The sequence below is a fragment of the Magnolia sinica genome, chromosome 3 (assembly GCF_029962835.1).
Source record: "Magnolia sinica isolate HGM2019 chromosome 3, MsV1, whole genome shotgun sequence".
Lineage (NCBI taxonomy): Eukaryota > Viridiplantae > Streptophyta > Magnoliopsida > Magnoliales > Magnoliaceae > Magnolia > Magnolia sinica.
Window position 1 is genome coordinate 123,285,572 of NC_080575.1, and position 23,104 is coordinate 123,308,675.

A 23,104-nucleotide genomic window follows, 5' to 3' on the forward strand; every position below is an offset into this window, starting at 1 on the left:
ACTAAGTCGAGTTCGAGTTACCCGATAACTCAACCCGAAACTCGATCTGATCATACTCGACTTACAGGGTTAGAGATACACGGCAACCACCCTCCTCCTCTCTCTCTCCTCTCCACTCCCTCCCTCCCTCATCTCTCGATCTGAATTGGTGCCAACTTGAACCGACTCGGTACTTTTGACCGGGTCCAACTTGGTCCAGATTAGTCCTAGCTAGACCCGGACTCAGATCGGTTTTGGCATGATGGACTCGATAAAAAGTCAAGTCAAGTTCGGGTCAAGTCTATTTCAAAACTAGATCGAGTCGGGTCAGCCCTAACTCGGTCCAACTCAACTGGATGCCCAGCTCTAAACCCGACTGACTTCGTATATACATGTGTTCTGTACTGGAAATATGCAGTTAGGAAACACATTCATCTGGCATGTAGAGCAGTGGCTTCATTCCTCCGAAAATCTATTTCTATTAACACGTGTGGCCCACTTGATTAACAGATAAATTAAGAACATTCACGTGGTAATTAGGGTTCCTTCGTTTCGCGTGTTGGGATGGGTCGGTACTCTTTTCATGTGTAGGTAGCCGGATCCACCCACAGTATCAAAATAACTGCCTAAAATGAGAACTATTTAATGGATTGATCAAGATACCCATGAAATCCTTCCCTCTTGTGAACGAGCCAGATTCTGCCACGTCAGTAATTTATTATTAGAAATTTAATAAAAGACTACCTACTTAATATAAAATTCACATTCTTGTCCTCTCTTAGAAAGATTTTCAACCGGATATGCCATTAATTGTCACTAGAGTGGGGTGTCCGCTGAAAAATCAAAATTTTGAATAAGCCTAGCTCGAAACACTTGAAAATCCGGATCGAGGACTACCCAAGCCTGGCCAATTGACAGCCCTATTTCTTTTAGAAAAAAGTGAAGATATCTATTCAGTACATTCAACCCCTTTTCTAAAAATAAAGGAAAGAAGTAAAAGATCATGTTCCAATGAATCACATAGAGATATTGACATCACACATGAAGTTAATGATATTTCATCACTAATAGATTGAGTAGCAGCTCGTAGACCACCTGAAAATGATAGGGTCTCATCAAACCATCAATCATTACTCGAAGTGAAAAAGTTCTAAAGAAAGCATTTAGAAACAACCATAAAAAACTATGATTAGCCAATCTGGCTACAACTATTGTATGCAAGAAGAGCATATTCACTCACTGGAATTGATTTTTTAACGGAGGCATGTTCCGTGGTTCAAGCAAAATGAGTTTATCATGACCTAAAATGAGTTTTAGGTATAAATGGAAAGCATAAATGTAGTTACATACATCAATCAAGGTGGGCTCCACAGGAATACTTTTAACAAGCGCCACTTGGCTGCATATGGAACCACCGATGTGAGTGAGACCTTGACCGTAAGGGACATTGTATATCCATGCCGTTCGAACTTTTTAAGCATATTTTAAGCCATGGTAAAAAAAAATGAAGTAGATGCAAATTTCAAGTGGACCACACCATAAGAAACAATGGTTATCAACCATTAAAAACCATTTGTGGGCCATAAAAGTTTTGGATCAAGCTGATATTTATTTTTTTCCTTTCACAAAGGTCTCTCAGATCTTATTAAGAGGTTGGATGGTCAATAAACATTATGGTGGACGCTAGGAATTTTTTAATGGTGGGGTTCAATGACCATTGTTTCAATAGCGTGGTCTACTTGAAATTTTTATCTATTTCATATTTCCGAGTCCAATCTCTAAGATAATCTGAAAAAAACAGTTGGACGGAGCGGATATACAATGAATACATCAAGGTAGGCCCAAGAGTCAGGGCCTCTCCCACATCATGACTCCCCGACATCTGGTTAGGGGACACAACCTACTCGCCTTCGACTATTTTTTCATGCATATGCATTAAATGTTAAGCGATCGCGGAAGCGGATTGCGTAGTGAGTAACTCAGCACGTTATGCGTACTGAGTAAACCCTGTGGGGTCCACCGTGATTCGTATATTTTATCCTCTCCTTCCATCCATTTTACCAGATAATTAATTTCAGGGCTTTTTACTAAAAATGAAGTATATCCAAATCTCAAATGAACCACACTACGGGAAACAGTGTGAATTGAATGTCTACTGTTGAAAAATTCTTGAGGGCTACTAAAGTTTCGGATGAAGCTTATATTTGTGTTCTCCTTCATCTATATATTTTTTTTAATCTTATAAAAAGGTTGGATGACAAATAAACATCACTGCGGGGCTTGACAAGGTTTCAACGGTGGAAATCATTATTCCCATTGTTTCCATGGTATGGTCCACTTGAGCTTTGTATATGCTTCAATTTTAGTCTCAACCCTTTAAATGAGTTGAAAAAACGGATGGACGGCGTGGAAAAACCACATACATTCACAGTGGGCCCAATAGAGTTTACTCGGTAAGATAATATTGTAACGAAGCAATCCGATTTCCGCGATGGCATTAACTTTTCATGCACCCACTATTTCGAAGAGAGAGAGAAAAAAAAACAAAAACAAAAACAGCCAGTCGCCTTGCCAGTAAGTCGTTGTTACGGCAGGTAGTGATAATTTCTTGGGCCATGACAACAACGACGGATGTGACAGGAATGCACACTTTAGCTTGAATTTGATGGACGGATGTGATCAGACCGTTCTCTCTATTTCTCTATCTCTCTCCTTAAAAACATATAGAAGTTATACTTCCACTCGGATTAAATCCTAACATGGACATTATTAAAGCCCATATGGCTTTGAATCCAATCATGTAGGACTTTTCCTAAGGGAATGGGAGCAAGTGGCACAATCCAGCCATGTGGCTCATGTCCCTGACCCTACACCTACCACGCTAGATATCACACACGTGTATGGCCCCTACGACTCGGGAGTAAATGGAAACGGATTGGCTACTCCCCTGCCACCAGCCAATGGCTGGTGGTCGGTGCTCTGTGGGCCCCGCCATGATGTATGTGTTTCATCCATGCGGTCCATCTATTTTTCTAGATCATTTCATGGTATGAGACCAAAAATGAGGTATATCCCAATCTCGAGTGTTGAATGAACGTTAACCATTAAAAACTTTTTGGGGGCCATAAAAGTTTTGGATCAAGCTGATCTTTATTTTTTCCCTTCATCTAGGTCTGTATGACCTAATCAACAGATTGGGTGTCAAATAAACAGTACAGTGAGCCTTAGGAAGATTTTAATGATGGATATCCAATCACTATTGTTTTCCTGTGGTGTGGTCCACCTGAGATTTATATCCATCTCATTTTTAGGTTCAAGCCTAAAATAATCTGTAAAAATGGATGAACGGAATAAATGAAACACATACATCATGGTGGGGCCCACATAGCACCGACCACCAGCCACCGGGCTAGTGGCGGGGGGAGTAGCCAATGCGTTTGGGGAGTAAATGTTATAGAAAGCAGGTGGCCCAGTTGCCAGGATTTATTAAAAGCTTGATGTGACGCATAAACAGAGACGAGCTAATGTGTGAACTGATGATACTCTAGCGACTTCTTCCTGCTCCCACATGCATTTATGGAGAGGAAAGGTTACAACCAAACCCATGGACTTTCTCAAAGACCCGACCGGACTCGGCATGACCTAACTTAATTAAAATTCACCAAGTCCGAACCCCACCAAACCTATCGAATTTTAATTGGGTTGGGATAGAATTAATGCGGTCAGAACTGTAGTAAGCATTCGCAGCATTTGTTGAGCTGGAAATGGTGACGGTTCAATGGATCAAAACTCTATACTTTTATATTTTCAACTGCTTTGTTCGGATCTAAGTTAGGTCTATTTTAATATGATTCAAATTGGACCTATTTAAAATTAGATTTACGTTATGTGGGCTCAGGTTGCCTTTAAGAGGACCCAAACCTGACCCATCTATTAAAACGTTTTGTCCCAAACCCAACACGTGGGTCCAAAACTTAGACCCAGGGTCAGTAATTGTCCAGTAGGGTCCACTGACCCCGTGGGTCGACCCGACTTGATTGCATCCCTTAGCTAGAGGGCATTGACATTTGGAATTATTAGAATGAGAATTGGTTAATGAATTGTGAAGCTGTCTTCAAAAGTGGTTATGTGGAAAATTACCTAAACTGAACCTTGCGTACTCTAAAGTGACAAATATCATTTAGATTTTGAAACATCTCATGACATTTGTTGGATGGATTAAATGTAAAACACATACCACATTGGATTAATGAAGAAGAAAAAATGGCATTAACGTAATTTTCTCCTTTTTAAAAGCATGACCATAGGATATAGGTTACTGGAGGTACAAATACTATTCGGTAAAATTCAATTAGTAAAAATCCTTTTATATATCATTATTGTGATTTTCTTGAATAGTTATTTTGATATTAATGTGAAAATTATCGTTTTGATGAAGATCATCAGATGAGTTACATTTGACTTGGGATATTTTGAATGGTGTATATTATTATTTTTGGTTTGACCTACCTTATGGTAAGATCCACCACATTTTTAGTTCGTCTAATAATAATGTTAGTGTGCATTTGTTGGACGGATTAAATGTAAAACACATACCACATGGGATCCACAACTTTTAATTTTCCACTTTGTTGTAATGAAGAAGAAAAAATGGCATTAACGTAATTTCCTCCTTTTTAAAAGCATGACCATAGGATATAGGTCACTGGAGTTACAAATACTATTCGGTAAAATTCAATTAGTAAAAATCCTTTTATATATCATTATTGTGATTTTCTTGAAAAGTTATTCTGATATTAATGTCAAAAATTATTGTTTTGATGATTGGAAATTTACCAAATAGTGCTTAGATGATTAAAAAGTGCGCTAAGGTGCTTTTTAAGGGATGAAATTATAAAAATGCACTCATTTTTTTTCCTTTAAAAAGTAGTGAAGACAAGATTTATGAGGCTCATGTGGTACATGTATGACACCCAACCCATAGCATGAACAAAAAATCTGGCCGATCAAGTCATTTGATGGGTTACACTTGAATTTGAATATTTTGAGTGGTGCATGTTAATTTTTATGGATTTGCTTAGTGGCATCTGGGTTGGAGGTCGAACACACCTTGCATAGCCCCCATAAATCTCAATTCCCCACTTTGTAAAGGAAAATAATAAAGAAAGGCAATAAATGTAATTTCACCTTTTAACCAAAAAAAAAAAAAGCACCTCCTCAATTGCTTGGAAAAATATGAATTTAAGAGGAAGTTTGCAGTAAAAACCCCTAAGTAACTAATTTATTATATAATTATATATTTAAACATATTTAGGGATGTTTATACAAAATTTGTTAGAAATTTGTATTTTACCAAATAAAACTATTTGGGCATGATCTGGGCCGTGCCAGATGAATGGTGTAGATGAGGTCATGTGGCACAGATAACATTTCTATGTTGTGGGTTAGACATACGAAGGATAACTCACTTCTGAGTGATCTTTGAAAAGGCGTGCAATGCACGTGATTTTGATATAAGGACTTACAATCATTAGGGCTATGTCAGCATAGCACCAGAAAACATGTGGAAAGTTATTGACAAGATAAGAATGCTTTCGTCAAAAGATTAACGCAATTAAAAGGAAATAACCGCTACTATACAACCAGCGATATCAAAGATTGTCATGTCAGTAATGGTTATTCTCGCGACTGTATCCAAAACTCTATAAATAGCAAAATAAAGCACGGAGAGAAAAATATAAGACACAACAACAACAACAACCTGATCAAATCACAAACATTCGGATGATTTTATCCTTAGCTTTTAGGAGTAGTTTAATAACTTAACCATGGCTATAATTTCCTTGAGCCTGCATGCTGGACCTGAAGGAAGAGCTTAATTCTAGGAATCGTTCACCTATGCTTATATGCTAGGTCGGCAGTAGTTTATAATCTTCGGTGAGCCGAACTCAATCGGTTCTAACACGCCGGCATCTTCTTCATACATGCATTACATGAACGAATTACATATCAACAAATACTCAGAAGGTAACGACGCATAGATGCTTTTTAAGAAGTGAAAGTATCAAAATGCCCTCATTCTTTTCAAGAAGTGAAAGTACCAAAATGCCTTCATTTAGGTTATTCTTTTCCTCTCTTTTAAAAGGTAGGGAAGCCTAGATTTATGAAGCCCACGTGGTATGTTCATAACATCTAATGCCTTCTAACATGTGAACCCACCATAGTGTTCACATCAACCAAAAATCCGGTCAATCAAATCACTCGATGACACATTTATTTAGAAGTTTTTGAGCCCTTTATATTAGCTTTTATACTTTGGTCCACCTTATCATTGGATTGGCCAGGTTTTTGTCCTTATAATCACCACGGTGTGGTGTGTCTGTTCGACAGATTGGATGTTAGACATATATTGTGGGCTTCACAAATCTCAACTCACTACTTTTGAAAGAAAATCTAAAAGAGAATGTTTACGTAATTTCTCTGCACAAAAACACTGCCCGGTAATTTCGCTTCACGTAGGCATTATTTGATCAAATTCGAAAATTTGAAGAATTTTACTTTAAATTCCTTAAAAATTTATTAACATGTAATAAATATTTTTAATTTTTTTCTTTGGGATTTTAAAGAAAAACTTTTTGGCTGCCAAATAATCCTTACACAAATGGAAATTACCAAGCAGTGCTTTGGAGGTGTGAAATTCGCAAAATATCTTCTTCTTTTGTTTTCCTTCTGAAAGAGTTGAAGTGGAAAATTGTGGAGCCCAACAGATGCACTGAACCATGATAATCAGATGGGCAAAAAATATGGTGGATCCAAACGTTGGGTGGGCCACACCATAAAAATGATTTAACATTGCCCGAAAACATCCAAATTGGCTTGTAACCCGTCCAATGATTTGATAGGCCCAAATGATTTGATCAGCATATGTTACAAGGGTTGGATGTCATATAAAGACCAAGTGGACCCTACAATTCTTGGATTTATTTCTCTTTAAAATGAAAAAAACTGATTGACCGCAGTTGCGTATTTCTTATTGTATTTTTAAAAAGTTTTTTAAAATAAATTTATTTCGAATTTTAAAGTTTTCCCTCTATATTCTTTTTTTTTTTTTTAAAGTGTTTTTGTTTTTAGTATACTTCTATTGTCCCACATCGAAAAGAATCAAAGAAATCTCATGTAGGTAAGATACGGTTTGTATAAGGCTCAAGATGCCAATGAGGAATAACCAATTGGGTTAGACCATCTCTTTATAACTGAGATTATGTATAGACTGAGAGTACACTCGCGCTATCAATTTTCCAATCGACTGGTCCAAGTCTATGTGTGGACCGAGAGTATACTCGCACTAATAAAAACAGGGATGCTTCTGTTCAGTTGTCGCACCAATTGGGTTCAAACCTATTTGAAACGGTGCTTTAAGCACCTAATCGTGTCTATATGTAGACTTATTCTTTCAAAAAAAAAAAAAAAAAATCATTCAAACCAATGATTTCTTTTTCTATTTCTTCAAAATTTGTCTCTAATTATGTGTTGTTTTGCCAACTGAGTTCATTGTCGAGTCAACTCGCTTCAATTAAGTTTTGCATGCTGATTCAAGCCTGTGTACAGCTAGTGTACGGTCGGGACCTAGTCGTTGTATCCTAGAGACCAACAAGCAAAGATTCATGTTGCACTTGGGACACGGTCCAAAGACGGCGGATTTGGTTTCAAGCCAAGTGACCTAATTACACCTCAATTCATACAAATAAGTCATCTTTTCTTACTTTATTTTATTACTTAATTTTTTTTTTTCTAAATATTATCTGCTGCTATCAACAAAGTATTTTCAACATTTCTCACTCAAAAAGCACCTGCTGGGCAATTGGATTACCAAAGGCATTATTTCAGAAAATCAGAAATACTGAAGAATGAAGATTTGGATCGGATTCATTCTTGCGCTCATTGCATAAAATGAGGCAAAATGGATAGACGGTGTGGATACATCACGGTGGGGCCCATAGTCATGGCCGCACTGACTTAGGTGAGGCTGGGGCTGCATGTGATCTTCTGCTTAGGCTGATAAATCCAAGGTAAGTTGCTATATCCTCTATTCAAAGAGGAGAAATGCGCCCGGGATGTAATGCTGATTCAAAAGGATCCAACCCAAGTGGCCCTAACCGTGAGGGCCATTTATCTGTAGTATATCCGTGCTGTTCATCTTTTTTTCCAGCTCATTTTAGAGCACGAGCCCAAAAGCTTCCTGGGGCAGACCATAATGTCTATTTTCCATCTCACCTGTTGATAAAGTCACACTAACCTGTAGTGTGGTCCAAAACTTTTGTAGCCCACAGAAGTTGTTAATGGTCAATCACCACGGTTTCCCATTGTGTGGTCCATCAGAGATTTGGACCTACTTCATTTTTGGTAGCATGTCCTAAACTGATGTGGAAAAAATGGATGGATGGTGTGAATATACTGCACATACATCATGGTGGGCCCCACGGTCAGGGCCACACAGTATTTGGTGAGGCTGGGTGGCACCCAATCCGCTCCCCCGCATAGAACACCCTAGCCGTGGGGCCCACCACGTTGTATATGTAACATCCACTCCATCCAACAGGTTCTATCCTCGATTTTATGAACTGGGTCAAAAAATAAACCAGATCCATAACTCAGGTGGACCAGACCACAGGGAAAAATGGGGATGTGATGCCAACCATAGGTTTGTGTGGTGCTGCCATGGTGTGTATCTTCCAATGAACCTGATAATCACGTGCAACTCAACCACACGATAAGTGAAGATGCAAAAGTCAACCCAATCAAGATCTCAGGCGGGCAGCATTTCATGAATTTAGAGGTTTTAAGAGCAATTTTACATTTATTATTATTATTTTATTTTTTTTACGCACTGGTGTGGCCAATCAGAGTTTTCAAGTGTACTGATTGGTTTACTGAGAGCAGGACAAATAAGGGTTCTCACCTGATGGACGGATTTGATTTACATCTGCGACACAGTGGGCCCCACAGAGCTTGGTTCTTTTACGGGCGATTCCAGTCCACCAAAGGGTGCCTTGCGAGTGCAGCTTCCCCCCAAAACCTTACATCATTTCCTTGGAAAAGAATGCACAGAAAATAATTAAAAACAAAACAAGGAACGAAAGTCAGTTGTGCATTGATACGAACCACAAAGAAGACATTCTCGGTTTCAAGATAAGTTGAAAAAGAAGCGCGTTTCAAGATAAGTTAAGAAAGAAACGCGTTTTCTATGAAATTCTCCCAATAGGACTCTTCCCCATACATCGAATTCAGAGAACTACATCCACACAGACAGTATAAAAATACAACGTATTGCTGCAGAGATAAGGATCACATCTCCCTTGGGACATGAGCCGATGACACACGCGTACAAGCTACAAACGTGTGCTCTGTGTATTTTTATAAATTGCTATCTTGTCTTTACAGACACGCCTTCTCTCTCCCCTTTCCTTCTTGATGATGGGAATGCTTAGGCCACACTGATCATGTTTATTTTCTTTTTAAGCAATTGCTGGCAACGGCCTTTTGTTTATTATCTTTTGAAAATTGTGGTGAATCTCTAACTGGACACACGGCATGTTCGCATAGCAATCCAGACCGCTTAATCATGAAATTGTGGATGGGATGTAATTTGGACAGCTAAAGATCTGTCATTTGACAGCCATTAATTGAATGGTTATAATTGCTTGATAAATGTTATTTTAGAAAAATGCACTATCCGCAATATGCCCCACAATTATTTTATTTTATAGAAAAAAAAATATATATATATCCCACATTTTGAATATCTTGGATGAGGTGGTCTCAAGTCCAACCGGGTGGACCTTAAGTTACGGTCCACCCAGCAGATTACTGCAAACCTTTTATGCGCACGTGACATCCATCCCGTCCAATTGGTTGGCCCCACCATGAAAATTACCTTATGCAAAATTCAGCCACATCCACTCATTGAGTAGACCATGCTCGTATTTTTCTATTTACCAGTGGCTAAACATTGTTTTCTATGTTGTTGCCCCACCTGATGAGTAGATAGGTTGATTTTTGCACTGGTTGATCCTCATGGTGGAGCCAAGCAATTGGATGGCTTGGATGTCACATTCAATCAAAAAGATTGTGGGTGGACCATAACTTGTTTTACAACCAGCTGGACTTTGAGACCTCATCTTGGATGGTCATGTTGAGGTGGATGAATCAAAAACCATTTTCAAAATGGTGGTGAATTTCCACATAGCCAAGGATAAGCTTTGATTAACACCTTTAGCAATAACAGTAAGTGCAATTTGAAGGCTAATAATAAAGCCCGTTGATTCAAATGTCCAAATCAATGGGCAGGTCCACCACTTGAACAATAGAGATAGTTTATACACTGAGTTTCAGTTTATAGTTAAAAACTAAAAAATGAAAAGCACGACATTCGATACTGATTTCCAAATAAAACAGAATTAGCAGAACCCAGATAATATCACTAGCAGCAAGGAATGTTTGGGGGAGATCAGCACTTCAAAGACTTACGCTGGGTCTTCCTGAAATCTGAAATGTAAGCCACTTGAGGAAATAGTTAATAATCTCCCTAACCTAGACTCCCATCTTCTCAAAACTACACAAGCACCTTACTTTTCGCTGCAGCAACAGCGTTGAAACATTAAACAAAACGTTTTCTTCTTTTTCTAACCTTGAATTCCAGGGATGGATTCCATTCCGATGCAAGGAACTATTCGTTTCAAGATAAAAATAACCTGAACAAATGATTGCTACAATCATACAAGTCAACCAAAGAAACTTGCATGGCATTCGCGGCTTGAACCTGAATATTTGCCACGAAATATGCTGGTCAATTGTTTGGAGCCCAAGTTTCTTAGCAGGATCCAATTCATGGATAAATCCCAGCTGAGCTGTTCTGATCGAGTGATACACCTGTTTCCCTTCTTCATATTCTGTCTGCTAGTCCCTTTCTTTCTGACTCTTTCTGTAAATTACACTGAGGTGTGTTTCGAAACCCAGCCATGGTCATCGAATTGGAGGGCTGTCCTGCACCGGACAGAATTTTGGAGAATGTTTGGGCCAGCTTCATTGCCGAGGGTGCACCAAACAAGTGCAGCTCCCATCAAGATGAAACTAGCAAAACAGCCACACCATCCCAAACATGGGAGGAACTGCCGCATCTTGAAAGAAGAGACAGATCTTTGGAGCTTCTGCAGAGGCTTCCAAGCCTTGGAAGATGGGTATCTATGGGAACTGACCATTGGGAGGAACTGCTCAACGGAAACATACCGCCAAACATCGACGAGCCTTCCCTTAATCATCATAATTCAGCAGGCAGTACCGGTTTAGCTTCGGAACCAAAAGCTGTGAGAGTGGAAAAGGTGGTAACCCGGCACTACAGGGGTGTGAGGCGGCGGCCGTGGGGGAAGTTTGCAGCAGAGATAAGGGACTCGTCAAGGAAAGGAGCTCGAGTTTGGCTTGGGACCTTTAATACTGCAGAACAAGCTGCCTTGGCTTATGACAAAGCTGCTTTGAGAATGAGGGGGCCACGGACTTATCTAAATTTTCCTCTAGAGATGGTTGCCGCAGCTTTGGGAGGTAATGATAGGGCGCAAGCTTTGAACTGGACCTCGACATCTTCCCGGGCAAGTTACACAGTCGAACATGACGATGGGTTTTCTTGCCCGGATCTCAGCTACGCCAAGATATCTGATAATCCTCGGAAAAGAGAAGTGAGGGAGTGGGACAGTAGTTATGAAATTACAGTTGACTCACCCGCATGGAAGAGACTTGCATACTTCGAGGAGATGTTCAGGAATGAATTGGATGTTGTGGAGTTAGAAGATCTTGGAAGTGATTGCTTGGATAGTTTGTTGTCTTCCTTATGATAGATTCCGAACAAGACCTCAGTAGTAAAAAGCAAGAGTAAAACAACAAATAGCCGCTCTTTTTATTCTAGTGTAATGCTTAGAACCTATTCAGATTGTCCGGATAGATTTTGATGGGGCCTGGATTCATTTGTAGCAATGTTTCAATTTAAGACCTCCTGTAAGGAGGTGGGATTCTTTGATTTTTCACACTCAAAGCAAATAACGATTTCTGTGAAATCATGAAGGAAAATCAATCTGTGGACTCTATCAGCCAGAGAGTGGTGATTATAGTTATGCAGTTTTAATTTTTGCTAGTAGGGTGCATTTTTGGGTGCATAAAAATGTTGGCTAATTTTATCTTTTCTTTTTTGGATAAGTTGATTGTGTTTGTTTTCATTGGATGTCTTTAGTTTCATCTCTTCTTGATACCGCTTTTACTAAATAGAAGTTAAAGGATATAAACAAGAACAGTCTCTGAAACATTGCAAAACAGGAAATGGGAGAAGATAACAAATAGAAAGATGATTTATTCAACTACGCAACATATCTTATATTCGAGATTCAAAGGCGGAATCTGCAGTCTCCCGTAGGGGTGATGTTGGGTTGGGCTCAGGTTGGTCGGAAACCCAAATCAAACCACAATCTGACCTGACCCGAATTCCAACCCGAAGTCCTCTATACTCAACCCTGACCCAACCAAACTACACGTGATTATTCCCAACCCAACCAGACCTAACCCAAATTTGCTCAACCCGAAACCCATAGTCAAATTGGGTTGGTATTTTCAACCCAAACCCAACCCAACGATCATGACAAACCAACCTAGCCCAACCTGAAATCAGGTTGGGTCAGGCGAGTTCGACTTGGCCCAAACGCAAGTTGTGGCCCTAGTCTCCGGTTCCTAACCAATATCTCTAGTCTCTACTATATATAATGCGAGCAGCGGTGGACATTTCTACCCCCACAATTAGTTGCGAAGATATTTTAAAGGTAGACCGGATGTGTCGGGCCCTTCAACCAGGGGTATTTCGATCATTTCCTTTTCCTTTAAATGAGAGTAGACTGGATCCTTTCTCACCTCTTTGCTTGTACTCAGAGACCATGCAAATCCTAACGAGACCGCACAACAAAAAGCTCTATCGGGAGCACTGTGTGTCCTTGTGAAATCCACTCCGTCCATCAGTTGAGGGCCTTGAGGCAGCTCATGTTAGGATGTGAGCCCAAAACCTAGGCGTATCCAAAACTCGAGTGGGCCACATCACTGGAAATAGTGAGATGGGGACGCCCTCCCTATCCCTCCCCATGCATTGCACGTGCCATCCCCTAAAGATAAATCCTAACCAGACTTAAATGATTCAAATGTCCATTTGAAGCAACAGTGATCAGTCTCAATTGCTGTTTCAGTTGGGTTTTCATCCACCACCCTGGCTACGACATTTGTTACAGCCGGCAAAAACCTTTCGGCACCAGCTGTCTGCTCCATTGGACAGATGTTCAAATGGTTAAAGAGACTTAAATCAATCATCAAGGGAAAAAAAGATATCTTGAATGGTTAGAAAAGCAGTGTGTTGGCAGAACTTGCACATGCACAGAATTGGCTTTGTTGTTCACAGATTAATCAGCATCATAACTTTGTCCCAGCTATTTGGGGTCAGCTATATGAATCCTGATTCCTGTTCATAGCGTCTAAACATGAAGTCTCATGTTCTTGGCAAAAGAGATCTTGTTCATAGATTACCATGAGCCACTTCTCAATGGGAACATAGATATAATTCAGTTATTCTCAGTTTGAGATCAAATCATGCTCAAGCTGGTTGAGACTGATCACTGTTGTTCTCAGCGTTCATTGGACAGACCATCTAATTCAAAAGGTACGTGAGATTTAGAAAATTGACCAGTTGTGTGTATATCATCATCTTGAATGTGATCATAATAACCTTTGAAATGAGTATGTATGTATGTATATGCAATGAATACAAAATAAGGACAGATGCAATAACCCAGACACATTATTGAACTTAAAATCCAAGCCCAGTGTTGCCAGAATAAAATAGTGTTGAGGTAATTGTGGCATTGGAACTTTCAACGTGTATCAGTAACTAGGTTTGAAGTATGGTCCGAAATTTAGTAACAAGGTTTAAAGTACAGTCCAAGACTGCTAGTTATTGCCTGATATGTACTGGCAATGGACATAGACGATATGGGTGTATTGGCTCGAAACAGGGTGATGCAGAGCAATATGACCCCATGCCGGTTGTGAAGGATATAATATGCCAAAACCAATTTTAAAACCTAGATTCATTCTCGCCCACAATACAATGAAAAGGTGAATAAATTTCAAGACTATGTTTGCATTGTGTATACAAATTGGGCAGAATTGCAGTACTATCATGAGAAGTGTAAACCTCAGAGAATAGATTCTCCAAAACTGCAACATAAAAAGGGAATCATTGAGCTCACAGATGGATTAATTCATCGATATCGTCTTCTTCTGGACCTGATGCGCCGGCGAAAAAGGCCAAAAGTCATCAGACAACCAACAAGAACCACTTCCAACATCAAAAGTATCTTGAACTCTGTCAAATGGAAAACCAACTTAAACATTATTGTCAATTTTCCAAAACATCACAAACTGTAACGAGCCATCAAAAGTACCTTTTAGCTTCTGTATCAGTTCTTCGAAGTTGCTTCCATTCTTCTTTCCTCCTATATTGATGCTATCCAAATCTGTTCTTGTCAAGTTATATTCGTTCTTCTCCTTCACAACATTGCCATTCTTGATGCATGTGTTTGGGCAATTGATGCCACCATCATACTCATCACTTCCATCACAGCAGTCTACAATGATATCAACAGAAAGAGCATTATCAATCCTAAAATACAAGTCCAACCACAGAAGGCTCAATAGACAGGATGAAATATATGACTGCAAGTCCTATTTATTTAAGCTGAAATTAAATACAACATACAAAACCAACTGTCAATTAATCCTCATGGGGAAAGAACAGATAGAAGAGCTTTTTTTTTTCCTTTAATTTGCCAAAATTTCTTACCACAAATCCGATCATTGACACGAGAAGAAAACAGTGTACAGGGTGTACTTCCAACATTTCTACAATAAAATCTGCCATCCGGACAGGCTGAAGTTCCTGAGCAAAATAAAGTAACAATTAACAAGGTGTATTACAAAGAGAACTCCATGATAGCATGAAAAAGTTGCAGGGAAATTACCGATTCAATTCCTATAAGTAAAAAAAGATGAAAAAGGTCTAAAATTTTCAAAACGCTACCGACCTGGGCCTTATAAGCTACCTTTCTTCTTCTCCTTCTTCTTCTTCTTCTTCTTTTACTTCTTTTTCTTTTTAAATAGATACAAATAAAATTGCTCGCCCATATTAGAGCATCCCAATGAAAAGGACTGTTAGCAACAAAACCATAAACTCATCTCTTTTCATCATCAAACATTGATCCTAAGATTCTTGCAATGGACTGAAGACAAATGTCAAAAGATGCTTGCAATTGAATCAACCAACGCAATCCGATGTAACTGAGTGATTGCATATCAGACGAATGACTGATACCAAGCCTCATATGGAGCTAAGCTATTACAGTGCAAGGGATTTCACATAACACGATGCATTCAGTACTGAACAAAATGTCAGTGAAGGACAATCATTCTTACAAAATTTGCACCATATCTTACACCAAATTATCTCTGGTATGTGCACCACTATATTGCAAATTCCATATACCATAAGGGTCCATTTGGGGAGGGGATCCCGCAAAATCATGATTAGGTCTAACCCCGATTTTGGCAGGCCCCATGCCCTCCATGTAGGAATTACCGCACTAAACCAGCGCTTTCCTCTGCATAAACGTAAGTAAGGAAGCTTTAGAAAAGATGAAAAGGAAAAAAAAAAAAAACAAACAACCACTAATTGCATTTATGTGGAGAAATGGACCGCTTTAGTGCAGCAAATCCTACATGGAGGGCATGGAGCTGCCAAAATCGGCATTGGACTTACTGATTTTGTGGGATCCCCCACTCAAACAGACCCTAGGAATTTACACTTTTGATCACGGAATGCCACCACCCATCAAATTGGAAACTAGCAATGCTATTGCTGGAAAACATGTACTCTCCATGTAGGATTTACCACACTAAAGAAGTGCTTTCCTCTGCATAAACACCATTAAGGAAGCTTTAGAAAAAATTAAAAAGCCGCTAATTGCATTTATGAGAAGAAAAGCGCCGCTTTAGTGCAGCTAACCCGACATGGAGGGCATGGAGCTACCAAAATCAGATTAGACTTACTGATTTTGCAGGAACCCCTACCCAAACAGACCCAAAGAATTTACACTTTTTATCACAAAATGCCACCACCCATCAAATTGGAAACTACCAATGCTATTGCTGGAAAACCCATACCAATTCAACCACAACTCTGCAACCGCCCATTTAACCATCAGAAGAAGGTGAGGTAGCATGCACAAGGACCATAGTCCTTGCCTGCTACCAGCAGACGGTGTTGAGCTCACCTGAAAAGGGATGGCACTGTCCCTTCATGCTTTACTTGGCCCCTATTTCATCAGCCAATGGGGGCTGTAAAAACTAGAATCGTAGCTCAGAACAACTACCAAAACAGGCTTCTACCATTCATTAGGTAGCATATTTTCAACCTATTTTATATAGATACCATTAACTATCAAACCGGCCCCAACCATTAGACTGTAAATTTGTAACACAGTATTTACACCATAACTCTCAGAATGTAATACTCTCTGATTTTGCTCCCATATGGATTTTAAGCATTCATACCATTATGCCCAAAAATGACACCATCCATCAAAAGCAGACTAAAAAATTTGAACCACTAAGATTATTCTATCCACCTGAACATAGACGACCACCCACAGATGGATGGTTAAAACAGAACATCCCCAATCATTCACATCAAACAAGCAAACACTCACCAACGGTTGTATTTTCTAGGCACTGGACCATTACAGGCACCCACAGGATTCGATGCCAAAAAATGCCCAGGAGATGCCTAATTGCACTTATCAAACATGGAAACAAGACATTCTTATCGACCAATCCCCACTTTCCAGATGCCATGTTTAAAAATCAGCCAATATGAGCATCAGGTGGGCCACACACGTACATCAAATTTATACAGTTGATCAATTTCTATTAACAGTTCATTTGTTTTCTACAAAATTGGCCCACCCGATGATCATATTAGCCCAATATTTTTTAGACATGGCATCCGGACAGTCCCAACTGATGAGAGGCTCTCATATCAAGACGTGTGTAGTTTCCATGCGAGTGGCATCCGCACTCAATTATGTATTTTCACCATAATCAAGAAAGAAACAATAGATGCTTTAGAGACACCTCTAACCCGGCTTCAGTTATCGCCATTAAGGCTAAGCGCCTCTTGATCGAGTGGGCTGTTTACATTGTAGGCATGAAAGATGTAGATTTTCTTTTCCTTGGAGTTTAGTGGTTGAGCACCGCCCCTTTTTTTCTCCTCTTTTTAGTATATTATCAGTTATCTTTCAAAAAAAAAAAAACCTTTCTTTTACCAAAATGCCCTTCCCATTCTGTTGAGAATTTGCAAGCCTATTCATGCCACTTCCATCATCTGCATTACTAGTTGCAGTAGTACTGTTTTAGCATATTTGAAAAAGAGAAAACTCTGATGCTCTGGTAGAGTGTGATGGATGATACACAGGTGCCTAGAAATTACTTACAAATTGCATATGTGAGATACATACAAGCATTTCAAATTAAACTGTCCAAATTATGGTTCCTAGTTTAGATGGATCATGAACCAAAAATTACAGTTACCTGTTTATCTAACAACCAGATTGCTGGACATTTACTGGACGGTTGAAAATGAAAAATATCCAACGGTCCTATCTCAATAAACAAGTGCCACAACAAGTGTTCAACCAATATGATTTCAGGATGTCACTCAGCTACAGTGGGATCGATGATTAGGTCAGTTTAATATGAGTTTATGCATGCCATATATACAATTTCTTAGTGCCTGCGTATCAAGCGTCATAGTCTACCAGAGCATCAATAACACCTAATGTGCAAAACCATATAAAAGCACTGAAAGAAAGAGCAATTCCCGAAATGACTGTGCGAGGGCAATTTTGGAAAAAAATATTAGGGTTAGGGTTTCGTTATATACCGGGCTCGTCCGTACCATCAGCACAGTCGCAGAATCCATCGTTTAGACGATCCCTTGAGAAGGATTTGGAGCCGTCCTTGCAAGCGATGACTGCAGTCGAGTAAAAGTACTTCTCGTCTGACCGGAGAAAATGAATAATAAAATACGGGGTAAGAGACCATTACTCTTACTGCGCACGATATAAGAGAGGCGTTTTCCATTTCTAACGTGCGCCTCACTGGAGCCAGGCGATCCGAGCCGAATCCGGCAATTCCAGGTCGCTGAAATCACGATAAACATGGGGAGTACGATTCTGCCGCTTATATCGCATGGATCCGGTTTGGCTACGAAAGAACGAGGGCGCACGATAGTATCATCCGTACCTTGAGGGGAGACTCCGAGTAGAGGTGAAGTTGGGAGCGCTGACGTCAAAGAGGAAGCGACGAGAAAACAGGCCGAAACGAGGAAAAAGAAGTTCGGGCCAGTCTCCATTGCAGCCTCGGAGAGTTCTCCGGTGAGCTTGCATATCATGACTCCATAGCGCACGTCAGAGTCAAGTCGTCAACCGATCACAATGGTCGTGATGCTGCTGGCAGGCATCACACAATGCTCAGACCCGGCTTTTTTAGTTCTTACAGTATGTTGTGGGGCCCATGGCTGTTGGGCCCATCGTATCATGGGCACCACGATACAAACTGAACTCCAGAATGGGAGTGTATTACACGACCCTCGGGTTTTTAGTTTGTACTGGTGAGGCCCATGGTTCACTAATCTAAACCATCAATTGAGCCATGCCCATGTTTCAATTATCACAACCGTTAATCTAATGAGTCCATTGCAGATGGAATATCCCCAAAATTTTGTCAGATTGGAGGATCCTGGCCGTTAAGGGTGATAGTGGACCGCGCTGGCCCGTCGAACTTTCGGGTCTGACCTGCTTGGGGCTAGGTTGGACTGGAATAGTAGGCCGCAAGGACCTAGCCTTAGAATTCAAGACCCGTTTGTTAGTAAGGCTGGGAATGGGCCAGGCCCGAGCCTGAATTTTGAACTGGGCAAGCCGGGCCATCGTGTTGGCCCTATTCAAAATTTTGACTTTTCAGGGCCATGCCCAACCCATTGCCAGTGGTTAGGATGTTTGTCAGGCCAGGCTCGGGTTGGGCCAACAGCTTGTCAGCCATAACAAAGCCCAGCGTGGCCTAGCTTGTTTAGTGTTTTAAGGATATTTTGTCATCATCTGTTGATGTGGTGATTTGGTTCACTCTTTTGCCAAACTGCTGGAAAAGACCCTATTGTAAGATGAGATCCTCCGATGCCAAAATCAGGATAGGAATCTGGGTATGATATCATAGATGGATTTTTGGGTGAGATTTTGCGTACCTCTTAGTGTAGACGAGTCCCCTGTTTATAGTGTAGAGGGGTCATTATTAGGGTTAGAAACAGTTCCCAGTCACATCCACAATTTGTGTATGCTTTTCAACTGTTATGCAGGATTTGCGGAGGCAACAAATGTCAAGGTGGTCTGCCTTAAAATCCCGTAATGGATGGTCGAAGCCAAGCTAAGCGGAGCTCTCGATTAATCGGGCTGACCTCCATGGTCGGCTCAAGGTGGACTTTCGAGCTGACTGTCGCTATTCGGCTGACTAATTCTTTGGTTTGTCTGCACTTGGGCATGGGGGACGGGCTCATCTCCTCAACGAAATTCATCATTCATCGCTGAGCCCTCGATCAATCGGGCTGATCATACAAATCTAGGCAATCCTCAGGGATCAGATAGACGCTTGGTAGGAGCTCGGAAATATATGGTGTGGTGGCATCGGCTCGAGAGTTCAATGTCCATTGCTCTTCAAATTGATATGAGGATCGTTTAGGAGCTCCTCGGCCATGATCAGTCCTGACCCTACCATTCAACCTTGGACCAGGAAGCATGTGTTCGCGAGTCCAAGCTGACCTCATAAGCTGTCAGACCACTTTCACCTATAACATCATCCATGATGGGGGCCATCCAATGAACAGTCCAGATCTACCACAAATGTGGATCGTCATACTCGTGCCTGCTTATTTTGACCCAACATCAGACCAGAGCGGTCTTGGGTCTGGGATATACTATGCGGGCTGTGCCTTGACATACCTAAGCGTGGCCCATTGAGTGTATATCTGTAAAATTCAGATAGCTAGACCCATCGGACTTTGGACTTTGGAGCATGGTCGTGTATGAATGGTCTGGATCTCGGGATCTACTTGTCCAGACAGATCATCAAAGAATGTCTTATACATATCTTGGGGTTGAGGATCTTATAACTCCTTGGATCCCTAGTTTTGACATGTTGGGTCCACGGATCAACGATCCGGATTTGATGAATCCGTCCATCCATACTGAATCCCATCAGATCGCGGATCCGGATCACTCTATCAGTCTATCATTGGCCGGCCTTGTATAAACATAAGATTGCTTGCAACGTGTAACCTTAGGTCGTGGATCCAGCTACATATCTAACTGATAGACATGCTCTGTTTCGCATCTTGTAAGTGCTCTGCAGGTATAAGCAAGGAGGAAAATCCTTTATATCTTGTCTGGGACAATCATGATCTTTCAAATCGTGGCCTGTAAATAGACAGTTAAAGAAAGAAATACAGCAACGCCCCACATTGAACGCGAAAACGTCCCAGAAATTGAATGGCTAGGATATTCCATTATGACAGATTTTTTGGCACTGGCCCATAAATGGAAATAACCATTAGATCAATGGCTTGGATCATCAACTAACCGGACCTGATTTTACAAACTCCGGATTTTATCAGCTCCACGGCATTTTTGCCATTTAAAAGTACATCTCACCTCATCTACTTCAATGGGGTGGCCCACCTGAGTTTGACTTGGCAAAACTGATTGGAGTGGTTATGATTTATACGTTAAGGTGGACCCCACAGGGCTTTCTTGTTGTGGGAAATCCATGTCCCACGAGATTCACGTGACTTGTCCCTGATGAGTGGGCCGGAGATTTTTGTTATGGGACACAAGTATCTGTTTTGTGGTCCGTTTGTTTTTGGCGTTTGAACTTTGAAGATTTTGAATAAAAAATTCATAATCGTGTGATCGACTGGTGAGCCCCACCTTGTGTCACGGTGGTCAAGACTACACGTGGCGACGCATCATCTTGTCAGACACGTTTCACTGCATTCAAAAGAAGGTATGATTCGGTATCTTGAATTTCTGTCCCACGTTCTCGCACGAGCTTTCGCGTGATGTTCCTAATGGACTTTTGCCGGAGCATTATTGAGCGTACAAAAGTTAGGCAACTCATTGACCGGTTAGGATGATCCAAGCACTGTGATTTTTTAACCTTAGTCTGTTTAAGAAGTGGCCTGTCTATTCAACGGTCCAGATTCAATATTCATTTACACTTTGGAGGAAAGAAATGTTAGTATGTGAACAAGGTGTATAGTGTGACTAATATTCGCCCCAAAATCCATGCATGGGTCATCCATCCGGACCATTCGGTAGATTCCATACGTCTTAGATGGACCGCCATCTTCAAATATCATCAATATGATTACGCTAATTTAGAAATTTACTGAAATTGTAGGGACCTTCTTCTATGGACAATCTTGTCCATCCATCTTTCACGTCACTTGACTGTATTGTGTGGATCATCTAGACCATCCGAGCAGCATGATTTTTTCAAGGCAGCCTATAATGAGTGTACTGGATCTAATGGATTGTCTAGATAGGTGGTTTGGATGGGAATAAGGCCAAAAGCAACGAGATGCATGGAATGGTTTCCTTGCACTTAGTCCGCTGGGTCATTTCTCTTACATGGATAATCATCAGTCAACCAACAAGTCTCCAACACTATCTCTCTGCCCATTACTTCGAAAGTGGCAATTAAAGGTAGATATGTGTCATTAACAATTCAAATCATTGATTATATACATATCACAATTAACATAAGGGGTTGATCGGATGGTTAGGATCATCTTATCAAACTTACTTATTAGATAAGGGGGAGATCAAAGAAGGGCCCATATGATCTATGGTCTAGATCAATGATCATGGATTCTCAAATATAATCAATATGAATCATCCATTTTCCTAACAATTGATTGTTTGGTTAGTATCATCCAATCATTGTGATATTTTGAAAGGTATGGGCAATTAAAGGTAGGCCCTATGTAACGGATGGTCCAAATTACTTATCAAACTTTCTCCATTATAATTAATATGGACCATCCGTTTCCTATCAATGATTGAATGGCCAGGATTAACAATCCATGGGGGGCCCCTAAAATGACCAGTATTGAACATCAACAGTCTAATTAGTCTAAAATTAGAGATGAATGGTCAGGATTAACATGGACCATCCATTTCCTATCAAACTTTCTCCATTATAATTAATATGGACCATCCGTTTCCTATCAATGATTGAATGGTCAGGATTAACCATCCATTGGGGCCCCCTAAAATGACCAGTATTGAACATCAACAGTCTAATTAGTCTAAAATTAGAGATGAATGGTCAGGATTAACATGTACCATCCGTTTCCTATCAAACTTTCTCCATTATAATTAATATGGACCATCCGTTTGCTATCAATGATTGAATGGTCAGGATTAACAATCCATGAGGGGCCCTAAAATGACCAGTATTGAACATCAACCGTCTAATTAGTCTAAAATTAGAGATGAATGGTCCAATTGGACAGACATGGAAGAACAATGATTTGATTGGACTGAGTTAAATCCAAATGGTCTGGCTTGAATGATACTACTCAAGATGACCGGTTTTATTGGATCAATGTTAAATATGAATAATTTGATTTAGTATTAATTGGAGATAAATAGTCCAATTGAGCTAATATTAAAGTTCAATGGTCCATCAGCCGAGTTAGGCCAATATTGATAGTTTGATAGGATAGATATTCAAGATGAATTGTTTGATTGGGCTTAAATTAATGACTTTTGGCTTATTGGGTAGATATTCAACGGGCTTGTTAGACAAATATTGAAGATAAACGACCTGATTTGAGTAATGTCAAAGTCGAATTGTCCAATTCAAATGATATTGAAGAACAACG

General features: G+C 40.2%; 2 protein-coding genes across 9 annotated transcripts; one reads left to right on the forward strand and one right to left on the reverse strand.

Annotated features, from left to right (window-relative positions):
- Positions 1 to 659: 659 nt before the first annotated feature.
- LOC131241100 (glucosidase 2 subunit beta) lies at positions 660 to 18,653 on the reverse strand. Of its 8 annotated transcripts, XR_009168956.1 has the most exons (7): positions 18,415 to 18,646; positions 18,053 to 18,169; positions 14,900 to 14,995; positions 14,502 to 14,684; positions 14,307 to 14,422; positions 8,939 to 9,068; positions 660 to 678 (listed from the first exon to the last, which is right to left on the reverse strand). XR_009168956.1 is itself a non-coding variant. In XM_058239751.1 (6 exons), exons 1-5 carry the CDS (start codon positions 18,560 to 18,562, stop codon positions 14,319 to 14,321), a joined length of 648 nt encoding a protein of 215 aa, XP_058095734.1. In that variant the 5' UTR covers positions 18,563 to 18,646; the 3' UTR covers positions 7,881 to 9,068; positions 14,307 to 14,318. The 8 variants fall into 8 exon arrangements, 7 of the variants coding, with proteins under 7 accessions (XP_058095734.1, XP_058095736.1, XP_058095735.1 ...); XM_058239751.1 differs by lacking the exon at positions 660 to 678 and having other exon boundaries at positions 7,881 to 9,068; XM_058239753.1 differs by lacking the exons at positions 660 to 678; positions 8,939 to 9,068 and adding an exon at positions 10,269 to 10,524.
- LOC131241099 (ethylene-responsive transcription factor 1B-like) lies at positions 10,922 to 11,998 on the forward strand. The gene has a single exon (XM_058239748.1). It carries the CDS (start codon positions 10,998 to 11,000, stop codon positions 11,862 to 11,864), a length of 867 nt encoding a protein of 288 aa, XP_058095731.1. The 5' UTR covers positions 10,922 to 10,997; the 3' UTR covers positions 11,865 to 11,998.
- Positions 18,654 to 23,104: the final 4,451 nt, after the last annotated feature.

Bases quoted from the DNA above. Each gene is read 5' to 3' on its own strand.
- LOC131241099 (XM_058239748.1), top strand. From the start codon at position 10,998: ATGGTCATCGAATTGGAGGGCTGTCCTGCACCGGACAGAATTTTGGAG.
- LOC131241100 (XM_058239751.1), bottom strand. From the start codon at position 18,562: ATGATATGCAAGCTCACCGGAGAACTCTCCGAGGCTGCAATGGAGACT. The intron at 18,170-18,414 runs GTACGGATGATA...TTCTCCGGTCAG, and splicing joins ACTCGGAGTCTCCCCTCAAG to ACGAGAAGTACTTTTACTCG. The intron at 14,685-14,899 runs GTAAGAAATTTT...ATATCATTGTAG, and splicing joins TGTCAATGATCGGATTTGTG to ACTGCTGTGATGGAAGTGAT.